Source organism: Colletes gigas, unplaced genomic scaffold (genome assembly GCF_013123115.1).
Source record: "Colletes gigas isolate AHSC1104 unplaced genomic scaffold, ASM1312311v1 Colletes_gigas_Sc00001, whole genome shotgun sequence".
Taxonomy (NCBI): Eukaryota; Metazoa; Arthropoda; class Insecta; order Hymenoptera; family Colletidae; genus Colletes; species Colletes gigas.
Window position 1 is genome coordinate 8,313,821 of NW_025106630.1, and position 18,505 is coordinate 8,332,325.

General features: G+C 42.8%; 1 protein-coding gene and 1 long non-coding RNA gene across 6 annotated transcripts in view; one reads left to right on the forward strand and one right to left on the reverse strand.

The window, feature by feature from the left end:
- Positions 1 to 381: 381 nt before the first annotated feature.
- On the reverse strand, positions 382 to 5,809 carry LOC122394856. 3 transcript variants are annotated; one of them, XR_006258933.1, is made up of 3 exons: positions 5,258 to 5,809; positions 2,499 to 5,165; positions 382 to 1,831 (listed from the first exon to the last, which is right to left on the reverse strand). It is a non-coding gene; the product is annotated as an uncharacterized LOC122394856 (long non-coding RNA). The 3 variants fall into 3 exon arrangements; XR_006258927.1 differs by having other exon boundaries at positions 2,499 to 5,181; XR_006258934.1 differs by having other exon boundaries at positions 2,495 to 5,181.
- A 480-nt stretch (positions 5,810 to 6,289) lies between these two features.
- LOC122404952 (RNA-binding protein fusilli) overlaps positions 6,290 to 18,505 on the forward strand; it is a 29,027-nt gene continuing 16,811 nt past the window's right edge. For all 3 annotated transcript variants that reach the window (XM_043409378.1, XM_043409388.1, XM_043409368.1), the window contains exons 1-3: positions 6,290 to 7,296; positions 15,508 to 15,702; positions 16,191 to 16,419. In XM_043409378.1, coding sequence (XP_043265313.1) covers positions 7,153 to 7,296; positions 15,508 to 15,702; positions 16,191 to 16,419 — 568 coding nt within the window. In that variant the 5' untranslated portion in view covers positions 6,290 to 7,152. The remainder of the gene's footprint in view (positions 7,297 to 15,507; positions 15,703 to 16,190; positions 16,420 to 18,505) is intronic.

Sequence of the window (18,505 nt, forward strand, 5' to 3'; positions counted from 1 at the left end):
TAATTTCAGATAAACAAATCGATTTCTTATTCATTTCTTTAAAAATGTTATAAAAAAATCCTTCGGTTATCGGGCCAATTGCAATTAATTTAATATTTCGGGAAAAAAGAGAAAAATGATTAAAAAATTAAATATTTTTTTATCAAAATTTTGATAAATTTTCGTAGAAAATCTTTCTGATATGAAAATTACGAGATCCTCTTCGTGTCTGTTAGATAAATATCTGCGGATTCCGCGACCTTGTACACGGACATTTAAAACATTTATTTACGTTGCATATATATTGCGCTTAAAAAATCACTTTCATAATTATAACACTTTCGTAATTTTTTATTTATCTTAAAGAAACTGATATTCCAAATACGCCGCGTTTAAATAAACAAGCGATAAGCAAGGTTCGATTAACAATCGTTCATCTCGATAATTGGTTAACGGATAAACAATGCGGTCGGTTCTTTAATGCACGTATATGGTAATATCTTGGAACGTAGCCCAAGAGGGCGGTCGTAATGATGGAAATAATTGAGTCACGCGGCGGGAGGAGCCGAGTTCCCGCCGGGTAGTTTGCGGAGTGGAGGGCTGGATCGGGAGGTGGTGACCAATGATTGTGGTGGCAGCGGAGGAGAAAAAAAATGCGTAAGGAGTGGGAACGAACCGTGCAAGTTTTCGCGAAGTCGTCCGCGTCGCGAAAAAAAGCTTCGGTAACGATGATTAGACGACCGTCGTCCGGCTTTTAGAAGTCGAAAATTATACGAGTGAAAAACGAACGCGTACCGTTAACCGACTGGGTCTCGTATCTCCGAAACGACGCGGCTTAGAAACGATAGCGAATCCTAACGGTACTGTCTCGACGTTGGTGTATCCCTATCCACTGAATCGTGATCGTTAATAACGTTACCCACATTGTTGCGTAGCCCGAATGCCCGATCGTTGTACATAACATATTTCCGCGGGATCTAGGACCGAACGATACGACCACGAGTCAAAAACTCTATTTCGCTTCGATCGAAAGTACAAATTGTTGGACTACCGTAAAAAAAAAAAAAGAAAAGAATTTTGTTAAACGATAAGAGATCACGTTTGTTTGTTCGTCGTGGCCCGGTTACAAAAACAAACGATGAGAATGCGGATAGAGAGGAACGAGAAAGTAACAGACGTCTTCGAGATGCTAAGTCTAGAGTATAATGGTCGCGGTCGCGGGTAAAGAAAGGCGGACGTGGTAAAGTAACGCAAGGTAAAGTAAGGTAAGGTAACCGGTGGCTGTAATCAAAGGTACGGGTAAGATGGTGCAAGCGGGATGGAAGAAAATATAAAGAGGGGACTGACTACATGGAGTCAACGTTCCGAACGGGTCAGCGACCAGCCTGTCTTCTCTCTCGCCTTCCACTTCTCGTGGCTCCTTCCTCTATCGCTCTGGCTCTTCCTTCGCGGTTCTTTCTTTTCGTATTAGTGAAACTTCGTTTTGCACCTGGCACGCCGAAAATTACCCATCGGGGACACGCGTGCGCGATATCCTATTCTCGAAGCGGTGGTTCGACCCCGCCTCGGTTTTAATGCAATGGACACGGGGACCACCGCCGGACGAATCGTCGTGATTTGCGACGGTTTGAAAGTTACGTACGGCTACGTGCACGAAAGGCACCGGTATAATCCTCGTTCGAGAGAAAGTTCCGCCGCAACGGTGAATCCGTTCCCCTTCCTTCTATCGTGAAAGAGCATCCGAAACGGATCGTTCATCGCGAAGTATGAACGGCATTACACCGAAACGTTTTCAGACGATTCCAGAAGATCGAACGTTCCGTGGTTAAAACGAGACACGAGTTCATCCCATCTGTAATATTAAAAAGATGATAAGAAACAATTAAGGAATAAGGGAAACCTACGAGGGTCGTTCGATAAGTTCTTTGAAAATCTAAGGCCTGGCGCTCGTAGCATCGAAAATGGTTTGTTTTTAGTAGGCATCATGACTCGTTAGACAACCGTCAAAGTTTCAGTTATATCCACCACGTGGTTTCATTTTTATTGTCGATTCAAGCAAGGAACTTAGTTAGTTAGCTCGTTTGTCAGTTAGTTAGTTAGTTTGTCTGTTACTTAGTTAGTTTGCAGTTAATTAACTTGCTCTTGTATCCAGACAATACACCGGTGCACACCTGTGCAGTTTCGATGGCCAAAATTATGCAATTAAAATTCGAATTATCACAACGTCCACCGTGTTCACCGGATTTCGCCCCCAGTAATCTTTTTTTTATTTCCAAACTTAAAAGAACGAGGAGGTCACCGCCCAAACAGATGCCTATTTTGAGGACCTTCCGAAATCTTACTTTTTAGATGGCTCGACAAAGTTGGAGAGACCTTTGGAAAAGTATATAGAGCTAAAAAAAAAAAAAAATCTACCTAAAATAATTTGTTTTCCTATCTTTTTCTAAGGACTCATCGAACGACCCACGTATTTTATTACGCAACAATTTAAAGGAGAGAGCTCTCTCAGCTATACCTACTAACGCGAGTCGTGAAAGTCTCAAGGATCTTTACTAATTGTTTGTTGACTCTTCGAGAGTTAAAACGCTAGCGAAACTTGACGCAACATCGTTCGTTTCGGTGTGTACAGTCGACCTTGCATCGTCAGCCGAATTGGTTGTCAGATATGCTGAAACCGATTGCGTACTATTGGTAGACGAGATGTTGGCCCACTGCTCGCAAGCTAAACGAGCTTTATCGCAGTTTGGATGCTCGGTTGTTGTTGAGAATAGATATATTTTCAATGTCTAGCATTGCGATTTTTCTCTGCTCGACGTCGACCCAGGTCGGGTCATAAAACCCATAGGTCTGCCGATCATTTGGCGACGCCTATAAAGCCGGGCTTTTTCTCCGTTTGGAGTTAGTTGTGCGACAACCCTGACCGCGGAGAAAGTCTTTTACTTAGTTTTTCGCCTCCGTGTCTTGTAATATCCATTATTATACTTTTCAATAAACCATTTTTTTCTTCTGCATGTAAGCGGTTGAGTTCAATCTTTCATAACGATAGATCCTCAACAGTTGTGTTTCCTTATAAGCATTTGCTTCGAGCTAAAAGCTATGCATTGAAAATGGTTAGTCGTTGCAACGAATGGCGGAACAAGTGATTCTGCCCACCTTGGTAGTGTTCAATGTTAATGGCGTTTCGATTCTCAAATAAAATCTGCCCGATCGCGTTTAAATATTCATCGTCGATCATTCTTGTTTTTTGTTTCGCGGCAGGAAAGAGCGTTGAAATACCACGGTAAAACGCTGCCAATTATGCATGCACGCGGTACTTAGGACTCCGTGTCTATTTTATAGCAATGCTCGCTCGGACAGGGTCAATATGCCACGGAAGGTTCAGAGTCCGATATCGTAAACCGGCTTTCCTTATATCGTCGTTGCAGACTTTGCTCTTCGGACCAAGACTTTGCTCTTGCGCGATCCTCCGTTGCTTCTGCCAGTTTCCATACACCTGTTCCAAAATCACGTTCATAGCTGCTCCGTTTCATGTCACGTTATCGTTCGATTCGTGGTTCGTACGTTAATCAGTCAGTGTACATCTTTATCTTTTATCTCGCGAGTACGTTCGTTCAACATAGTCGGGTAGCGCGTGCAATTCTAAGACCCGAGCCGATAAATATGCATGGCGCGGCAAAAACGAATGCCAAGGATGGCAGTCGAAAGGCAGTTAAAAGTATAAATCAAAGCCGGTAGAAATAATCGGTATCCGTATAAATGTCTTGTAATTTACAACGCGGTTCGTCGAATACTATAAAAACGGTAAACATATATTTCGTAATCGCCGCGCGGCTGACACGATGACGAGGAAGGACAAATAATGTAGCATACGTTCATTCACACACACGTAAATACGTGTGCACGTATATACGGAGTGCCCAAAAACGTGTACGTACACATACGCGTCGGGTACATGAAATCGACATCCTTATAATGTCCATTCTCGATCTTGTTCCATCGTAGACCAGCGAGGATGCACTTGTCCTCGTCTGGCGATCGCTACGCGGCGTCGAGGCCGACCAATCACGGTTGGCAGGCAACAGGTGACCGACCAATCAGGTCTGCCTGTCACGACACCGTCGGTTTTACGTAGCGCCTAAGCATTTCGCTTCACGGATATTCCTACCAAATCCAACGACGATCGCTTTCCCACTTGGTCGCACGTTTGCTGCCTCTCTGTCTATACATAGCTCTTCTCGTTCTCCAGTTTCCCCACCCAGGCGCGCACGATCGTGCCAACCTGTTGCTCGTCGGCTTTCCTTCGCTATCCTTCCAAAGTCGTTTTAACGTAGACTATATAACGTGTATTATATACACATACGTAGCGGACACGTATAGAATTTTCCTGTCCGGTTCTCGAAATGTTTTTCCGATACAGGAAGTCACGGCCAAGATAGAGAGCTCCGCGGCTTTCTTTCGATCGTCGAACCGCGTGACGATGTTCGAAAGGCGCAAAGGGCGCAAGAGAAATCTCTTTGTACGACGGTATTTTGATTAAAAAAAAAAAAAAAAAGCAAAATAAACAGTCGAACGACTGTTCGTTTTAATCGTTGCTCGTTTTATTTCTCTGTTTACGAAAACTTGTTAGAAAATACATAACGCGTTCGCGTAACTGTAGATACACGCGTATGTTGATGTCTCGATCTTCAATAACAAATATACCGTAAATGTATTGGAGACGTAATTTTATGTTGTTATGAAATGCTGCTTGTCGACGGCACGATTTTAAAAGCCTGACCAGTCGCGAAAAAAACGTTAACACTGGAATAAGACGTACTCGTGCACGCACGCTATCAAGGCCGTGATCATGTTATGGAGGGAGTACCGAAACGGGGGCACAGGCGACGGTACGTACCTGTGATCTCTTACATGTTGTTAGAGCCTCCTTATGCTCAGAGGAAGTGCGCGAGGTAGTCGCCATTTTCCTTTACTCCAATTGCAAATCTACCTTCTAACGTCGATCAGCTACACAAGGTGTCCTTGAAAGTTATGTACGAGCGGGCATTGAGTTATTCCTCGTAAAAAAATATGGGAAAACTTTGCTTCGTTCCGAGCTTAGTTTTCGAAAAAATTTAGTTTCAAGAGTCCCCCCGTGTGGGCATCGTCTCCACGAAACGGTCCAGGACTAACTCGAACAATCAATGGCACTGTGAACAATTTCGACTTTCAATAGCATAATGGCGTGAAACAGAGAAACAATTAAAATTGTAAAACAATATTTCACAGAAGAAAATATTACTGTTTCTAGACTGATAAAGCGTAAGTGTATTTATAATGTAGTGCGATAATCAATCGGAAAGATAGTCCTCTTAAACTTTTTATCACTTGTGTATAAATAAAATCTCATGCAAAATGGATCCCATAAATAAAGCCTTAAGTACACTTGTAAGTAACGACGTTCCATCGATCGTTAAACGCGTTTGAAGATTCGTTGACGTACTGCGAATCGCGTGACGATCGTTAATATTAATATGATCATTCTTATCATTATTCCGTATCTAAAGATCATCGTTTATGCTCCGCTATCGTACGCGATCGACGTCAGATACTGTTTACATCTTTGACAGTTTATTTCAACATTGGAACTTTTCCGCTAGAGTGCAATAGTCGATGTTTGCAACTCGGAGTGAAGGTTTTCCACAACGTTTTATCATCCGTACGATCAGTAGAATATCCAGGCAGAGTAAAACAGAATGTTTTACAAACACCCTGCAAATGTGACGAGAATTAATAGAATCAATAGTTAGATATAAACTAGAGTAGGAATTATGGTAAAAGAAAACATACATTAGATGACCCAATCAGACCTGTAAAGAATAGTAACGTTAAGTTTCAACTATCAGCGATACAAAGTTGCTAAATTTCATTTATATTGCCTTTGGTTTGGATTTCGTACAAAATTTCTGACGAAAAGGTTGAATTGAAAGTCCGAATAGTTAAAATTAAATTCTGGTCCGATGTGCGACATCCGTGCGGGCGGAGCCGCGAGCAAAAACTAGTTTTCGATCGAATCTGAAATGTTTATTCGTTATTCGTGAATAAAATTCGACCAGCTACTGTACGGTATCCCAGTCGAATCGCGGAAGGTACGCGCGTTCGTGTACCTCTTCGAAACTCATTCATACGGGGACTATCGTTTCACCCGTTCGATATATATCGAATGGTAGGGGTCCGCCATGAAGAGGTAAACGTGGCGCTCCAGGTGGAAAATAATCGTCGGTCGGGTGGCGGGGTAAGCGTACCGCAAGCGAGTGGAATGTCTGCGCACCTGGCTAGTGCGTCGCCGCTTCGACCTGCCTTTCCCTTCGCCTCTTTAACTTGACTGCGTTGCGTTTTCGCCGAAAGCAACAACGAAAATGTGCGCGACGAACTTTAACGTCTATCGGCATTGAATTGTGCGGATCGAGCAAGAAATATCACGAATTCAAACGTTCCCGTGCCGTTATCGTCGGGTTTCCGCGTTTTTTTGTCACCGTGACTCGTCGCGTCCTTGTCGTTCCCATTCCGCGCTCGTGCACGTCATCTTTGTCGCACCAACGCGCGCGCGAGTTCACCGTGCGGGAAGCGTACAAGGTACGAGAGCGAGAAAGAGGGTCCTCTCTACCAACGAGCGACCGGGTTCGATGCGCAGTCGCCAGGTGAGGCAACAACGACGTGTGCGCGCAACGGTCGGCCGGTTGTTGGCCAGTGTTGCACGAAACCTTGCCACTCGCGACGGCGGTCTCGTCGATAGACAGAGTCGCGGAGAAACGATTTACTCGCGGGTGCTGGCCGTTCGCGGAGTTATCGTACGATACCTGCGCAAACGTGGCGCACGGATACGTACGTGTGCATCAATCAACACGCGATCTGGATCCAACGGTCGTCGATCGATCCATAACCTCAAACCATCGCGGTAAATAGGCGATATGTCGCGCCAGGATACCGAAAGTCTGTGAAGTTAGCGTAGTGCGACCGGTTCAGGTGAGGTCGTAGGTAGAGGCCGACCTCTTGGCGTACCAGGACACGGTAACGTGCTTCTGTTCGTTCGTGTCCACCGTGAAGTGTGAACCTCCGTCGACAGGTTCAGGTGTACGTTGCTCCAGCAGTGCCCCGAACGGAACGGGTGGAACGGGAAAGGTAACCCTGGTAAAGATGCAGACCACGGGCGCGAGGGGACCGTCTCACCTGGTTGCCCTTTACGTGGCGACTGCTGGTCTCCAGGGTAATGCTCTCGGCTCCGACGAAGAGGAGATCACGCTGCTGGTTTACGTGCTCGTCGACGTGCTACAGAACAAGGTAATTTCCGCAAGCATTGTGAAAACGTAGAAACGCGGATTCGTGTCGATCCCTCGCGAGGTCTGAAAACATTTAGACATCACCTCGAGGCACGATCGTGTTGTTGGAACAACATGGAGTAACGCTCGTTTCGAGACGATGCACATATGTCGAGTTGTTCCATGAAAACTGTTCTCGATACGATGAATCGCTCGATTTGTTTGAATCGTCATTATCGGCTCGTTGTATTACTTCGATTTCGCTGGATTAATTCTCTTCGATTAATGTCGAACGGATCGCTACCTTTAAGTTTATCGTATCGGCGAGGTCACGGTGTTTGAAATCATCGACGATTCATTCAACTTTCGCGAAAGTTTTCCGAACACTGTCAATCTTACTGCAAGTTGCGCTGCCACCGTACGGACAATGTCTCTGCATGTCTCCGGCTGCCATTGTTTCTCGAATTATCCGGTGGGGGCGGAGCGTCGCGCCCTCGAAAGGTCGTCCATTACCTCCAGCTTTACCATCGAGATTATCTGGCGCCATGGACTCCTTTTCTCATTAATTCTTTGAAATAACGACGATGAGAATCCGCGCTTCCTGCTCAAACACGCTACTTCATCAAACATAAGTTCGTCTGTTCCGTTTTTTATCGTTTTTAATGCTCAAAATTGACGAATAGTAACATCTAAATCTGATACTTTGTACGGGGCACGAGAAAGGAGTGGACGTATTGTAGGTTGTGTATCTGACGGATCTCGTACTTTCAACTCATATTCTCGCGATTTGAATATTTCACTCGGAAATATTATACTCTTGTTCTGTAATATACAATTACAATTGATACTCTCGTTAAATTATTAATACGGTAATATTACAGTGTTCGAGTATCAGTGTACGAGCTTAACTGCAACGGTCAAACGTTCGAAATCATTTCTAGGTGGACTCTGCTCAAACCCGGAAGCATCGAACGGTATTCATGCAATAACCGAAGCCGTGAGAGCTTCTAGGATTCTAATTGCCTGTATTTCTATTGTTTATTGGATTCGAGCGGTTAAAGTAGATCGATCGACGAATATTTTTACGAACGTACCGATCTGCCCCCGTTTCTCGTAAATTTTTCCTCGGCTTCGCGCTATTTCGAGAAATCGGGGAGCATCCGGCGCGGCAACAGGTGCGCCTAGTTTTCTTTATTCTTTGTTGTGAATCGCCTTGCACGAGTGCGCCCGAGTTCCAGCTGGACGGTCGTTTCCTTTTTCCCCTCGAGTCACATACCTGACTATCTCCGATCGAGCTCGATCGGGGACAATGGCCGCCGGTGAGCTCCTCTCGCTTCGCAAGGGCCTCGGAGAAAATCCGACCGATACCGTATTGTTGCTATCGTTCGACGCCGACGATAACGATAAATCGTTCGACGTTTCGCGAGTCGAGATCATTCAGTCATTGTCCTACGTTCCGAGGAGAGTGCAGTTTATCGTAATCGATCGAAACAAAAATCGAATATCGAAACACGAAAAGCTTTAATATCAAATTAAACAAATAAATTTACAGGACTCGTTCCTATTGATTTCACAACCGTCCACATTATGTAACAGAGTATAGAGTAAAAAAAAAAAACATTCATTTTTATTTCACAATGACGCACGGCATCGTACGTAATAATAAATAAATATAATAAGGATATACTATATCTAGATTACGAACAAATACCACGAAGTTACCTGAACTCTCGGTCTAATGGCTCCGAGGAAAATGTAGTAGCTTCTCGATATGTTGTAAGACGTTCAATGACATTTACAAGCTAGATCGAAGGTGAAACGAATATTACATTTTAATGTAATACAGCATCGGTATCTACATCCGCCGAACCCCTGACGATGGCGAAACGTTGGAACGCTCTCCGCAGCGAACACAACTTGCACCTGGAGATCTCGAACAATATGAACAACGAGAATCCAGGTGTGAAAGCATCGTGCATCCAATGTACGAACGTCGTGTAAAATTTCAAAACGACGTGTATTTTTAAATCATTTAGGAAGTAAAGTTTCCACGTTGTCGGTTTTCGAACCGTAGTTTCCTTTTTTCTTTCCCATTCGTTTTTTACTTCCTCGACAAAGTCCCCATCGTTTGTCGTTCTTTAAACGTAGTTTTTCTTTTCCTCTGTTCGTTATTCGCGTCTTCGATATTGTCGGCGCCTGGCATCTTTTCCAAAGTTTCGCGAAACGTTCCCTGGCGTGTGAAAAGGGAGGACGTTGACTCGTTAGCTTGGAAAGCAAGATTGCGCTCGCCGGAGTTGCGTTCCGAGACGAGAAACGGCGAGCGTGTGGTTTTACCTCTTGCAAATAAAAAAGGTCGACTTCGCGTAATGTCTGTAATTTCCAGGGATTGAAAATTACGTTAGGATTTAAAAACGGATTCCGGCCGGAGAAATACTTGTAATCCTCTCGACTGTGATAGTTTCACGGACCGCAAATTTTGCCCGCGATGTGAAACAAACTAATCGTATCGTGTAATTTAATTCTATCGTTGATTCGAGCTACTTTTTTTTTTTGCGACGAAACGGTAGATTTCTTAAAAACGTAATCGTTTCCAGAAATATTCGATAACAGCGTTGTATAGAATTTTACAAGTATTAAGTATCAGGAATCGAGGTTTTCATCGACATTTTTCACTGGAAGGCTGCTGTTAGCCTTTTTGTTCGAGGACGAAATTGAGATCAAAAACTTCAAGATTTGCAATGCAAACTAACTTCTTCAGTACCTTGAGCGCTATTCAGATTCAATGATCTACATACATAATATTTTATTCGAGTTCATTTTTTTTTTCGTCGGGTCGAAGTAGCTTGGAGCGCGTCGGTCGACGAATCCGCAGGAAGATGGAAAACCTCGGTTCGTTCGATGATTGTAAAAGTGGTCCCGATTCGATCGTTTGTTTGACGAATGCTTGCACAACCCGGCTTATTGTGATTCGTTTCCGGCGTTTAAAGTCGATCGGCCAAGTCGAACTGTAACGAGCCACGTCGATTTAGACGTCGCGACCTCCTTTACGCGCGTTTCCGCGTACCGTTTCAAATAATTTTCGTTCGCAACGTCGAAGAAGCAGTTGACTCCGTTTGAACCATTATCAGGAGCAGCTATTGTTCAAACGGAGCGGGTCTCGCGACGAATCGTTTTGCAAAATTCTTGTAATACGTTGCTCGATGTTCGTATCTGGATAAGAGTTTAGTTTGTTCCTGCGAACAGGTGGGGACCGTCCAATTACCAGATTCTTTTTCCATCCTCTTCAGTTTCCACAGGCTTACGATATTACGCGTGCAGACTATTATTCGCGTCCGGCCGCCCCATTCCGGTCTTTCTATTCTGAACCTTTTCTTTTACCTCTGTCCTTTTCCCGCGTCTCTCTTTGTGCCGCCTCGTCCTCGCGCTGCTGTCTCACAAATACCGCTAAGACTTTAATGTATTCTGTGGGAAAAGGTTTGAGGAAGCCGTAGCAGTCGTTGAAATCCTTCGTCCCACTGTCGCCCCGTTACCTCGACGATAGAATTGAAATAATATTCTCAATTATCTTGAGCGTAGAAAAGAAAACATAGTCTCTTGCACCGTTAACGCTGTTTCCACCAAAGGTGTCGAAACGATCGAATTGGAATGTGAGCGTGGGTCACGTGTCAAGATTAAGTAACTGTAGATCTGTTGGTCAATTTCTATACCGATGATCCTTCGTTCGTTATTAAGTTTTCGAATACACGAAATATCATTAAAACATTAATTTACTTCCAGAGGATTTCTGCATGGTTCTTTTTGCAACGTTACCGAGAATAAACATAAAGTTCTTCCACTCAGAGTTTTTGTTAACAACCAAGGCGTAGCAAGTCCACTGCGCCATGTATAATTACGTATTCCAGTGGTTGTTAACGTTTGTTAACGTTCGTTTCATTCCACAAACCCTTTCTATGTAATATTTATCGGAATAATGGTCTGAAATGTTAAAAATCGAATCGAAACAAATGATGATTCGAGGGTACAATATCAGGCGAATATGGTGGATGGATGAGATCATTTATCTCCCATAATTCTCCGCGAGTTTGCAAAATGGCGCGTGGCCTCGCGTTCCCATGATCTACTCCTTTTCTATTCCTGTCGTTTGGCTTTTCTTCTCGGATCTTCGTTTACTTCGATTCGAATTAACAGTTTACTTAGATCGCGAGTACTCCCTTCCTTCGTATTACGTAAAATGTTTCGGTTCCAACATACATATTTCATTTCGCGTGCAAGCGTGTAATTACTTAAAACATTCGACGGAATTCGCCATGTTTTCCTGACATTGTTCCATCGACGAGCGCAAGCCAGTTCTTGCCAAGCGACGCAACTCGCGACCTTTGACCTCCCCCTTCCTCGTCGAGCTGTCGTTCTTCTGGTCATTGGTTGTCTCGTATTTGCGATCCAACTCCACGGATTTGCAATTTATGAGTTCACGTTACCGCCTCGTGCACCGCGACCACACGGTATTTTTAACACCTTAATACGCTGTTAAATTACACCTTTTATTCTCGTTTCGCGATCTCTTTCGACCCCCCTTTTCCACCACGGATCTTTTCGCGAAAGAGACGAAGTCTCCCGCACCTGTTTTTAGACACGTGGGAAGCGTAACGAGAATTCGTAAACATTTACGACGAAGATCGGTTATTTTTCGGTTCCCCTCTATGGTGCCCCGCGTAAAACAATTCGACGCAGGCTCCATTACGACCCAACGGCAGTAAAATTTAGACGAACCTTCGACGGGGACGGACAGGTAATTCCGAACATTTACCTGGGTCGCGGACAGTACGGATCGGTATTATTTTTCCACGTCGTAAATCGTTTCTTGGAACGAGCATGGTGGTAAATGGCCAGGGTACGAGCGAACGAAAATAATGGAGGATCATCCGCGCCGTGGTCGGGTAAATTTTATTCACGAATAATGAATAGAAATGTTAGATTCGTTCGTAAACTAACTTCCGTTTACGCTTTCGTTGGTAGATTTATTCGTAAATTGGAATCAATCGAACGGATTTCTTTAAACCGTCCCAGAAATATTTAAGCGTGTTTGTTTAACCGTATGCAACCTAAAATCGAATGCAACATTAACATGCGCTAGATAGGAATCCGTTTACGAAGGATACGCATATTTTAGATTACTTATGCCGATTGTGAGTTATATTACCGTGGTGAACGGAGTTTTCGGAGAAAGAACCGTGTGATATTTGGATGAACGATAAATGGGATGGGATAGGTCGTTGTCGCGTCTCGTGGAAAAGAATTTATCGCGGTGATTATTGCGGTTTGTAAGGAGAAGATCGCGTGAATATAGAATTTATAGAATTTTCTGCCTATTAATTAGACAAGCGAAGGAAGATGATGTTTCTGAAATCGTGACCCGTTGAATTCTATGGGATAGGTAGAACGAGATCCAAGATAAGGTGGTATCAGTTATGCTAATAGTATTAAGTGTAACTGTTAATAGGCCGTGATCTATGGTATCAAAAGCTTTCGAAAAGTCGAGAAAAACAATTGTTCGCGAAGGACATTCCCAGACACGCGAAACAGTGTTTCTTTCGTTATTGTTCAAGATAACGTTGCGTTTCTGCTTTCACATACATCGCTGAAAGCAAGTCTCGATACATCGTCGAAGAGTTTTAGTTAGACTCAAGAAAATGAACTATCTATGCCTACCTGAATAGGTTCTTTGTATTCGAGTTAGGCGTAGATCGCTGTAAAGCATGTTTATGGAATAACAAATATTATTATACTCGAACGATTGCATCAATTTGATGCCTCGCGTGTGTGTACTCGCGTTCGCCAAAAATAACTCGTCAACTTCGATGATGCCCAAGTAAAGTCCTGGTATCAGTGTGTGGTCGCGATACTCTTAATATTCAAAATTACGCCTCCGTAGACTCTGCTGATTATCTGATACTAATTAACATTTACGTAATGTTAATGTTGGTTCGTTTGTGTCGCAAGTTACGCCACGAGGTTTTATCGGCACGTCGATAAAGATAATTCAAGCCCGTGGCACGGTAGCATGCTCGTACCGAACTACCTTGATCCGTTAACCCCGCGTCAAAGTACCTGCCTATTAAGTTTCTTGCACGGCTCCTACCAACATCGGCCGTGTATGTGTATACTTACTCGCCATGTGACATCCGCGTATACGCGTTCACGTATCATGGCTTCTCATAATCGCCATTTCCATACGCACTGATTGCGATGCTTTTTAACACTTTAACGATCCCGCGTTTCGCACGAACACCGCGCTGCCTGTCGCGACAGCTTCGATTTAATCGATGCCCCACAACTGTTTTTCCAACCATTATTTTTAAACGAAATATCGAAACCCTAGCTCCACACAGCTTCATCGATTCATTGAATCACACAGATCGTGGATATCGTCTTCGTGTATGGATTTCTTTATCCTAAGAAACCATTAGAAATGTTCGAAATTATTTCTGAATTTATGGGGAATTCAAGTTTCCGTAACCGAAGAATTTTTTTAACAAATGTGGTGTTTTCGCGATACTTGGACTTGAAGTTTTCAAATGGCCACTCTGTATGTATACATATACACGGGTTGCTTGTAAATAAACCGTCGTAGGAAGAATCGATGCGTTCTTTTGGTAACGTCGAGATAACAGGAGACATTAAGTTCCGTTTCTAACGACTGCCTCGTACAGTAAATATTATGTCTGTCGTGCATTGTGAAATTGTTCGATCTCTTTTCGTTTCGAAACGAAAACTTGTTTTTAACACTTGCGCTCGTTCGATGCAAACTTGCCACTTTCTACTCGCGTTTGAAACGTGGTAAAAGCTTGAGTTACCGTAGCGGCGGGTTACTTTTTTCTTTTTTTTTTTCATTTTCGTCGATGAGCACCGGAGTTTCTACCATCGATTCTTTTCGCGTGTTTACGAGCAATTACGCCAAATTCCTAGTTACAATTAACGATGCGTCGGTATACCATGTTTAAACTCATTTAGACGATCTTGTAGCGCGTTGCGGAAAGGTTTTATATAAGCAAAGGCGGAAGCGATCGGTTTTAAAAGAAGCGTACCGTGTTTCATCTGCATACGTAGATCGCGCGAATCGATACAAATATCGGGACGAACGATTATTAATAATTCCCATGCGTACGATTGGTTTTTTTGTTATCAGAGAGGATCGTTATACGACGAAATGAAACGGTTGGAAAGTTTTTGTAACGCGGACAGAAATTACGTCAGACAGTAATTTAACGAAGTGTTCTTTAATTGCTGGCCAATAATAAAACAAAGTAAACACTGGCAATAAGACTTCTTATTACACAATTTGCATACCCCTGTTCGTATGCAACCGATTCGGTTGTGTCATTGTGCACGACGTGTAGCAGGGTTACAGGGGCACGGTGCGATTGGCAAAGGTAATTACGTACCCTGCACTGTTGGTACAACAACTTATAAAAAGAACCACGATGTCTTATAAGTCGAAGCTTCGTTTATATCTCTTCGTAGATTCTCGATAACTGAAAAGGTAAACAGAAGTTAACTGAAACTTGCACGGTACGCGTTCGACCTCTACAACTTTCATTTATACAGTGTGTCTCAGGTTTTAATGTTCGAGCTTTGTCGGTATATCCTATAACACCTAAATGAGGAAAAAAAAAAATGTTGATAAATATGGGTAATTTGAAGCTTTATTAAAAAGTTATCGGTATCGGTAAATGAAATGCATATCTGCAGATTCTCGATTCGTAAACACTCGTGGCATTTCGATATGAAGCCCAAATAACTTACTAACAGCTATTATTGGCGAAAATTACTTTCAAAATCTTAGTCGACCTTAGATAGCAGACACAGTTTATGTAAACACACTAAATGTAAATATTGCTGATTGCTCGCAGTAACAGCAAATCTGTTACTATTCCACTTGTATTCCGTATTTGTTTCTATAATTTTTTATGAAACTTACATAATCTGTAAATATTTTTTTCTCATTTATTTAGAAGAGGAACATTAAAACCTTGGATACCCTGTATAAATCGGTCTCTGGAACTCGATAAATTGTTTCTGTTTCCGTTACGTTATATCGTCATTTTCTAGATTTCGTTTCCAATGGAATGCAATCTATATGGCGCTTTCCGAGCATGAAAATAATTATTTAACCGGAAAAAGTTTTCGAATGATTCACTGTTTCGTTGTCCATTTATGGACCTGACGATTGCAGGTGTTGGGAAGACAACAATACATTGTACGACCGATGGTAATGGATGAAAGTTGTACACCTGGAACCGGTAGCGACAATCCGGCGGTCGCCGGAAGTAGCGGAGTTATCAGCGAAGCAGCACTGACGCATGCTCCGGCGTTAACTGAAAAAACGGTTCGAGAACACGGGATTCCTTTGGAGCAAGCCATCGAGCAGGTAATCAAACTTTATCGAAAGATTTTAGATCGGATACGCGGGTCGTTGATATTTGTAAATCTGTTATGCAATTTCTTTTTCTATACATGTACACTCGGTACGAACGATAAGAGGACACAATAATTTCGGCCTTCGCTATGTAAAAAGAAAGATAAACGTTTCAAAATACGCGCAGTTGGTCGTGTCGCCGAACAAATATTTAAAGATTACAATATCGAGCATCAAGTGTTTTTACTCTCGAATTATATGTAAAACTTAGGTAAACAGTGAAAATCGGTTTTTTTTCGAAGCTTGAAAACTGTTATAGGTTTTTGATTTTCGAAATGGTTACAAAGGACTTTTATTCGGAAAAACAGTTTTTAACAAATAATTTTTGTCGGAACGTTTTCGTGTCTAGGAGATGGAGAATTGTATTTTATAAAAATTCCGATGCTTCGAGGAACGTAAAGGAAATCGATTTTTTACATAATTTCATTTTTTAACAAAAGTTCGAAGCATGGTGGTCTTCCATGTCCTGCGTGACGTCTGGTTCCACACCACGATTCGTCGTAGACGGTCAGGCGCCGTTAAGACAATGCTTGCACCCAGAGGCCTGCAACAAAGACATCGAGCTACCAGAACACTACAACTTCTTTCACGATCTCCGCAAGGAATTCGTCGCCTGTTATTCCACCCACGGAGAGCTTTCGACCTTTGGAATACAGGAGATGCTGGAATGTATCCTTTTACAATCCATTAACGATTCGATGTTGCTCAATTGTTTCCTTGTTTTCTCCACGCTCGCGTTCGTCAATCCTTTCCACGATGAAACGTCATAGGACCACCGAAACAAGTTGCTCCCTCCCACTCCCGAGGAGTCAGGATACGAAAAAACTCTTATTTCCCTACAGCTGCATAGCATCCACTGCCGTGACCCAAATTTAGGCCAAATTCTCTTCGAGCCGATAAAGCAAACGTATAGCGATTCAGTTTTTTGTTTGACATTTTTATCTATATAGATAAGAATTTTATCCAACCCTGGTTTGGTTCCCTAATAATAACACTGTTACATACTAATTTAGTTCTGATGTTTATTCGATCGAACAGTTAAATTTTTATCTAATTGAATATATAATTGAAATTCCAATATTTATTTATTTAAACGCTTGGTAAACCCTTTATTGCGATCATCGTATAATCCAGAGTAATATGTTCTCGAAATATTCGAAATTCGTTTGTGGTATTCGAACGCCTGTAAACCGTTCGAATAATCGCATCCCTGATCTCGAACTGAAGTGACAAGTTACTCCCTCTGGCGAGCAGTCGGGGCAGGAAAAAATCTCCGGCAAAAGGGCTATAAAAATCCAGAGGAAACGTGCTCGCGTAGGTATTGAACTTTATTCCATAGCTGTCGTAGCTCTTTATACGGTTACTTTTCGATACTCGTTTGGTCGTCGTGCGAATCGTCGCGTTTCGCCGATCGAAGACAAGATTTCGGTTTTCGATACCGTCCGATCGCCTCAAGGCGACGACTATGGTCGAAACGAGGAGAATTCCAAGGCGTGCGGCCGTTAGGCGGCGCGACAGAAGTCGAATCCAACATATTCGACGAACCTGACGACGAACTGGCCGCTGGTGCAAAGTCAGTCTGCAAGCGGTCGGAGGGTGCGCGTATCGTGTAATTGCGCTCTTGCGGGCCAACATATATTCTATCATAAATATTGCTTGCACGCCGGTATCGTTTTCTTCTCGATTTCCAACACAGTACATCCGACGGTCCTCGCGAGAGTGTACAATTTATTCATTCATTCCTTCCACGCATATTGCACGACGGCCGAACTATTCTGGATCTCTACATTTTCTTAAACGCTTTACGGTTTGAATCCGAGGTATGTTTCCCTTATTCCAACACGCGTACACGTCGAAAGGTTTTCCTTTCTGCGCGTGTTTCGCGTAGTTTCGTTTTGCACGTCGAACTTTTATTCGATGGAAAAGTACGTGTCTTGCAACGCGTGTTGCATATTCGTCAGAAAAGAAGCATTTGCAAATCATATGCTCGCGTGGAAAATAGTTCCCAGCAAGTTTAGCGATGTATCGTGATCGTTTGCTTTTATTCTTCTGGTTGCTCGCGTACGTGTAGGCATTAATACATTAGTACAGTCATTCATATGTATTACCGTGTCATATAATTATATTTTCGTTTCCCTGGGAATGAAAAAACTAAGAACCTGCTTCGCATCTATGTATACATCGTCTCGGTTCTTTTCATATTCCTTTGCATTTGCATGAAAGGAGTCGAAGTCGCGGCGGTCGTAGGTGAGATTTAATTCGAAAGAGGAAATACCACTTCGCAAATGCAAATGGTTACCTGTCGCGGATCTAATCCAACCTCGATATTAAACTCTATTGGGATTAGGGTATTATAATCGTTCTATATTGTCAGCGTCGTGCGTGTTGTATCTGTCCTTAATAAAACAAAACCACCTGTGGCTACCGAGATACAGTAGACACGAATATCGATCGATTCAGGTTCGTATCAAGATTGGTTGATTTTGTTTTTTTTTCTGTTTGGTCTCATTATTTAAATTTTTATTCACGTAATGACCTTAAGCACGTAATTAAAAAAACTCCGGAAGTGACACTATTCTTAATGCGTCTACGTTACCTCTTGTTTGCCGAGGATTCTAGTCTCGTTAAAGTCCTCCAGTCTTTCTGAACAAGTCGTAAGCGTTAGATATTATAACAACAGACATTGTCTTGGAATTTTTGCGAGCGTGGAATAAAAATTCGAGGAAAAATTGAACGAAATCGAAATGTACACGAC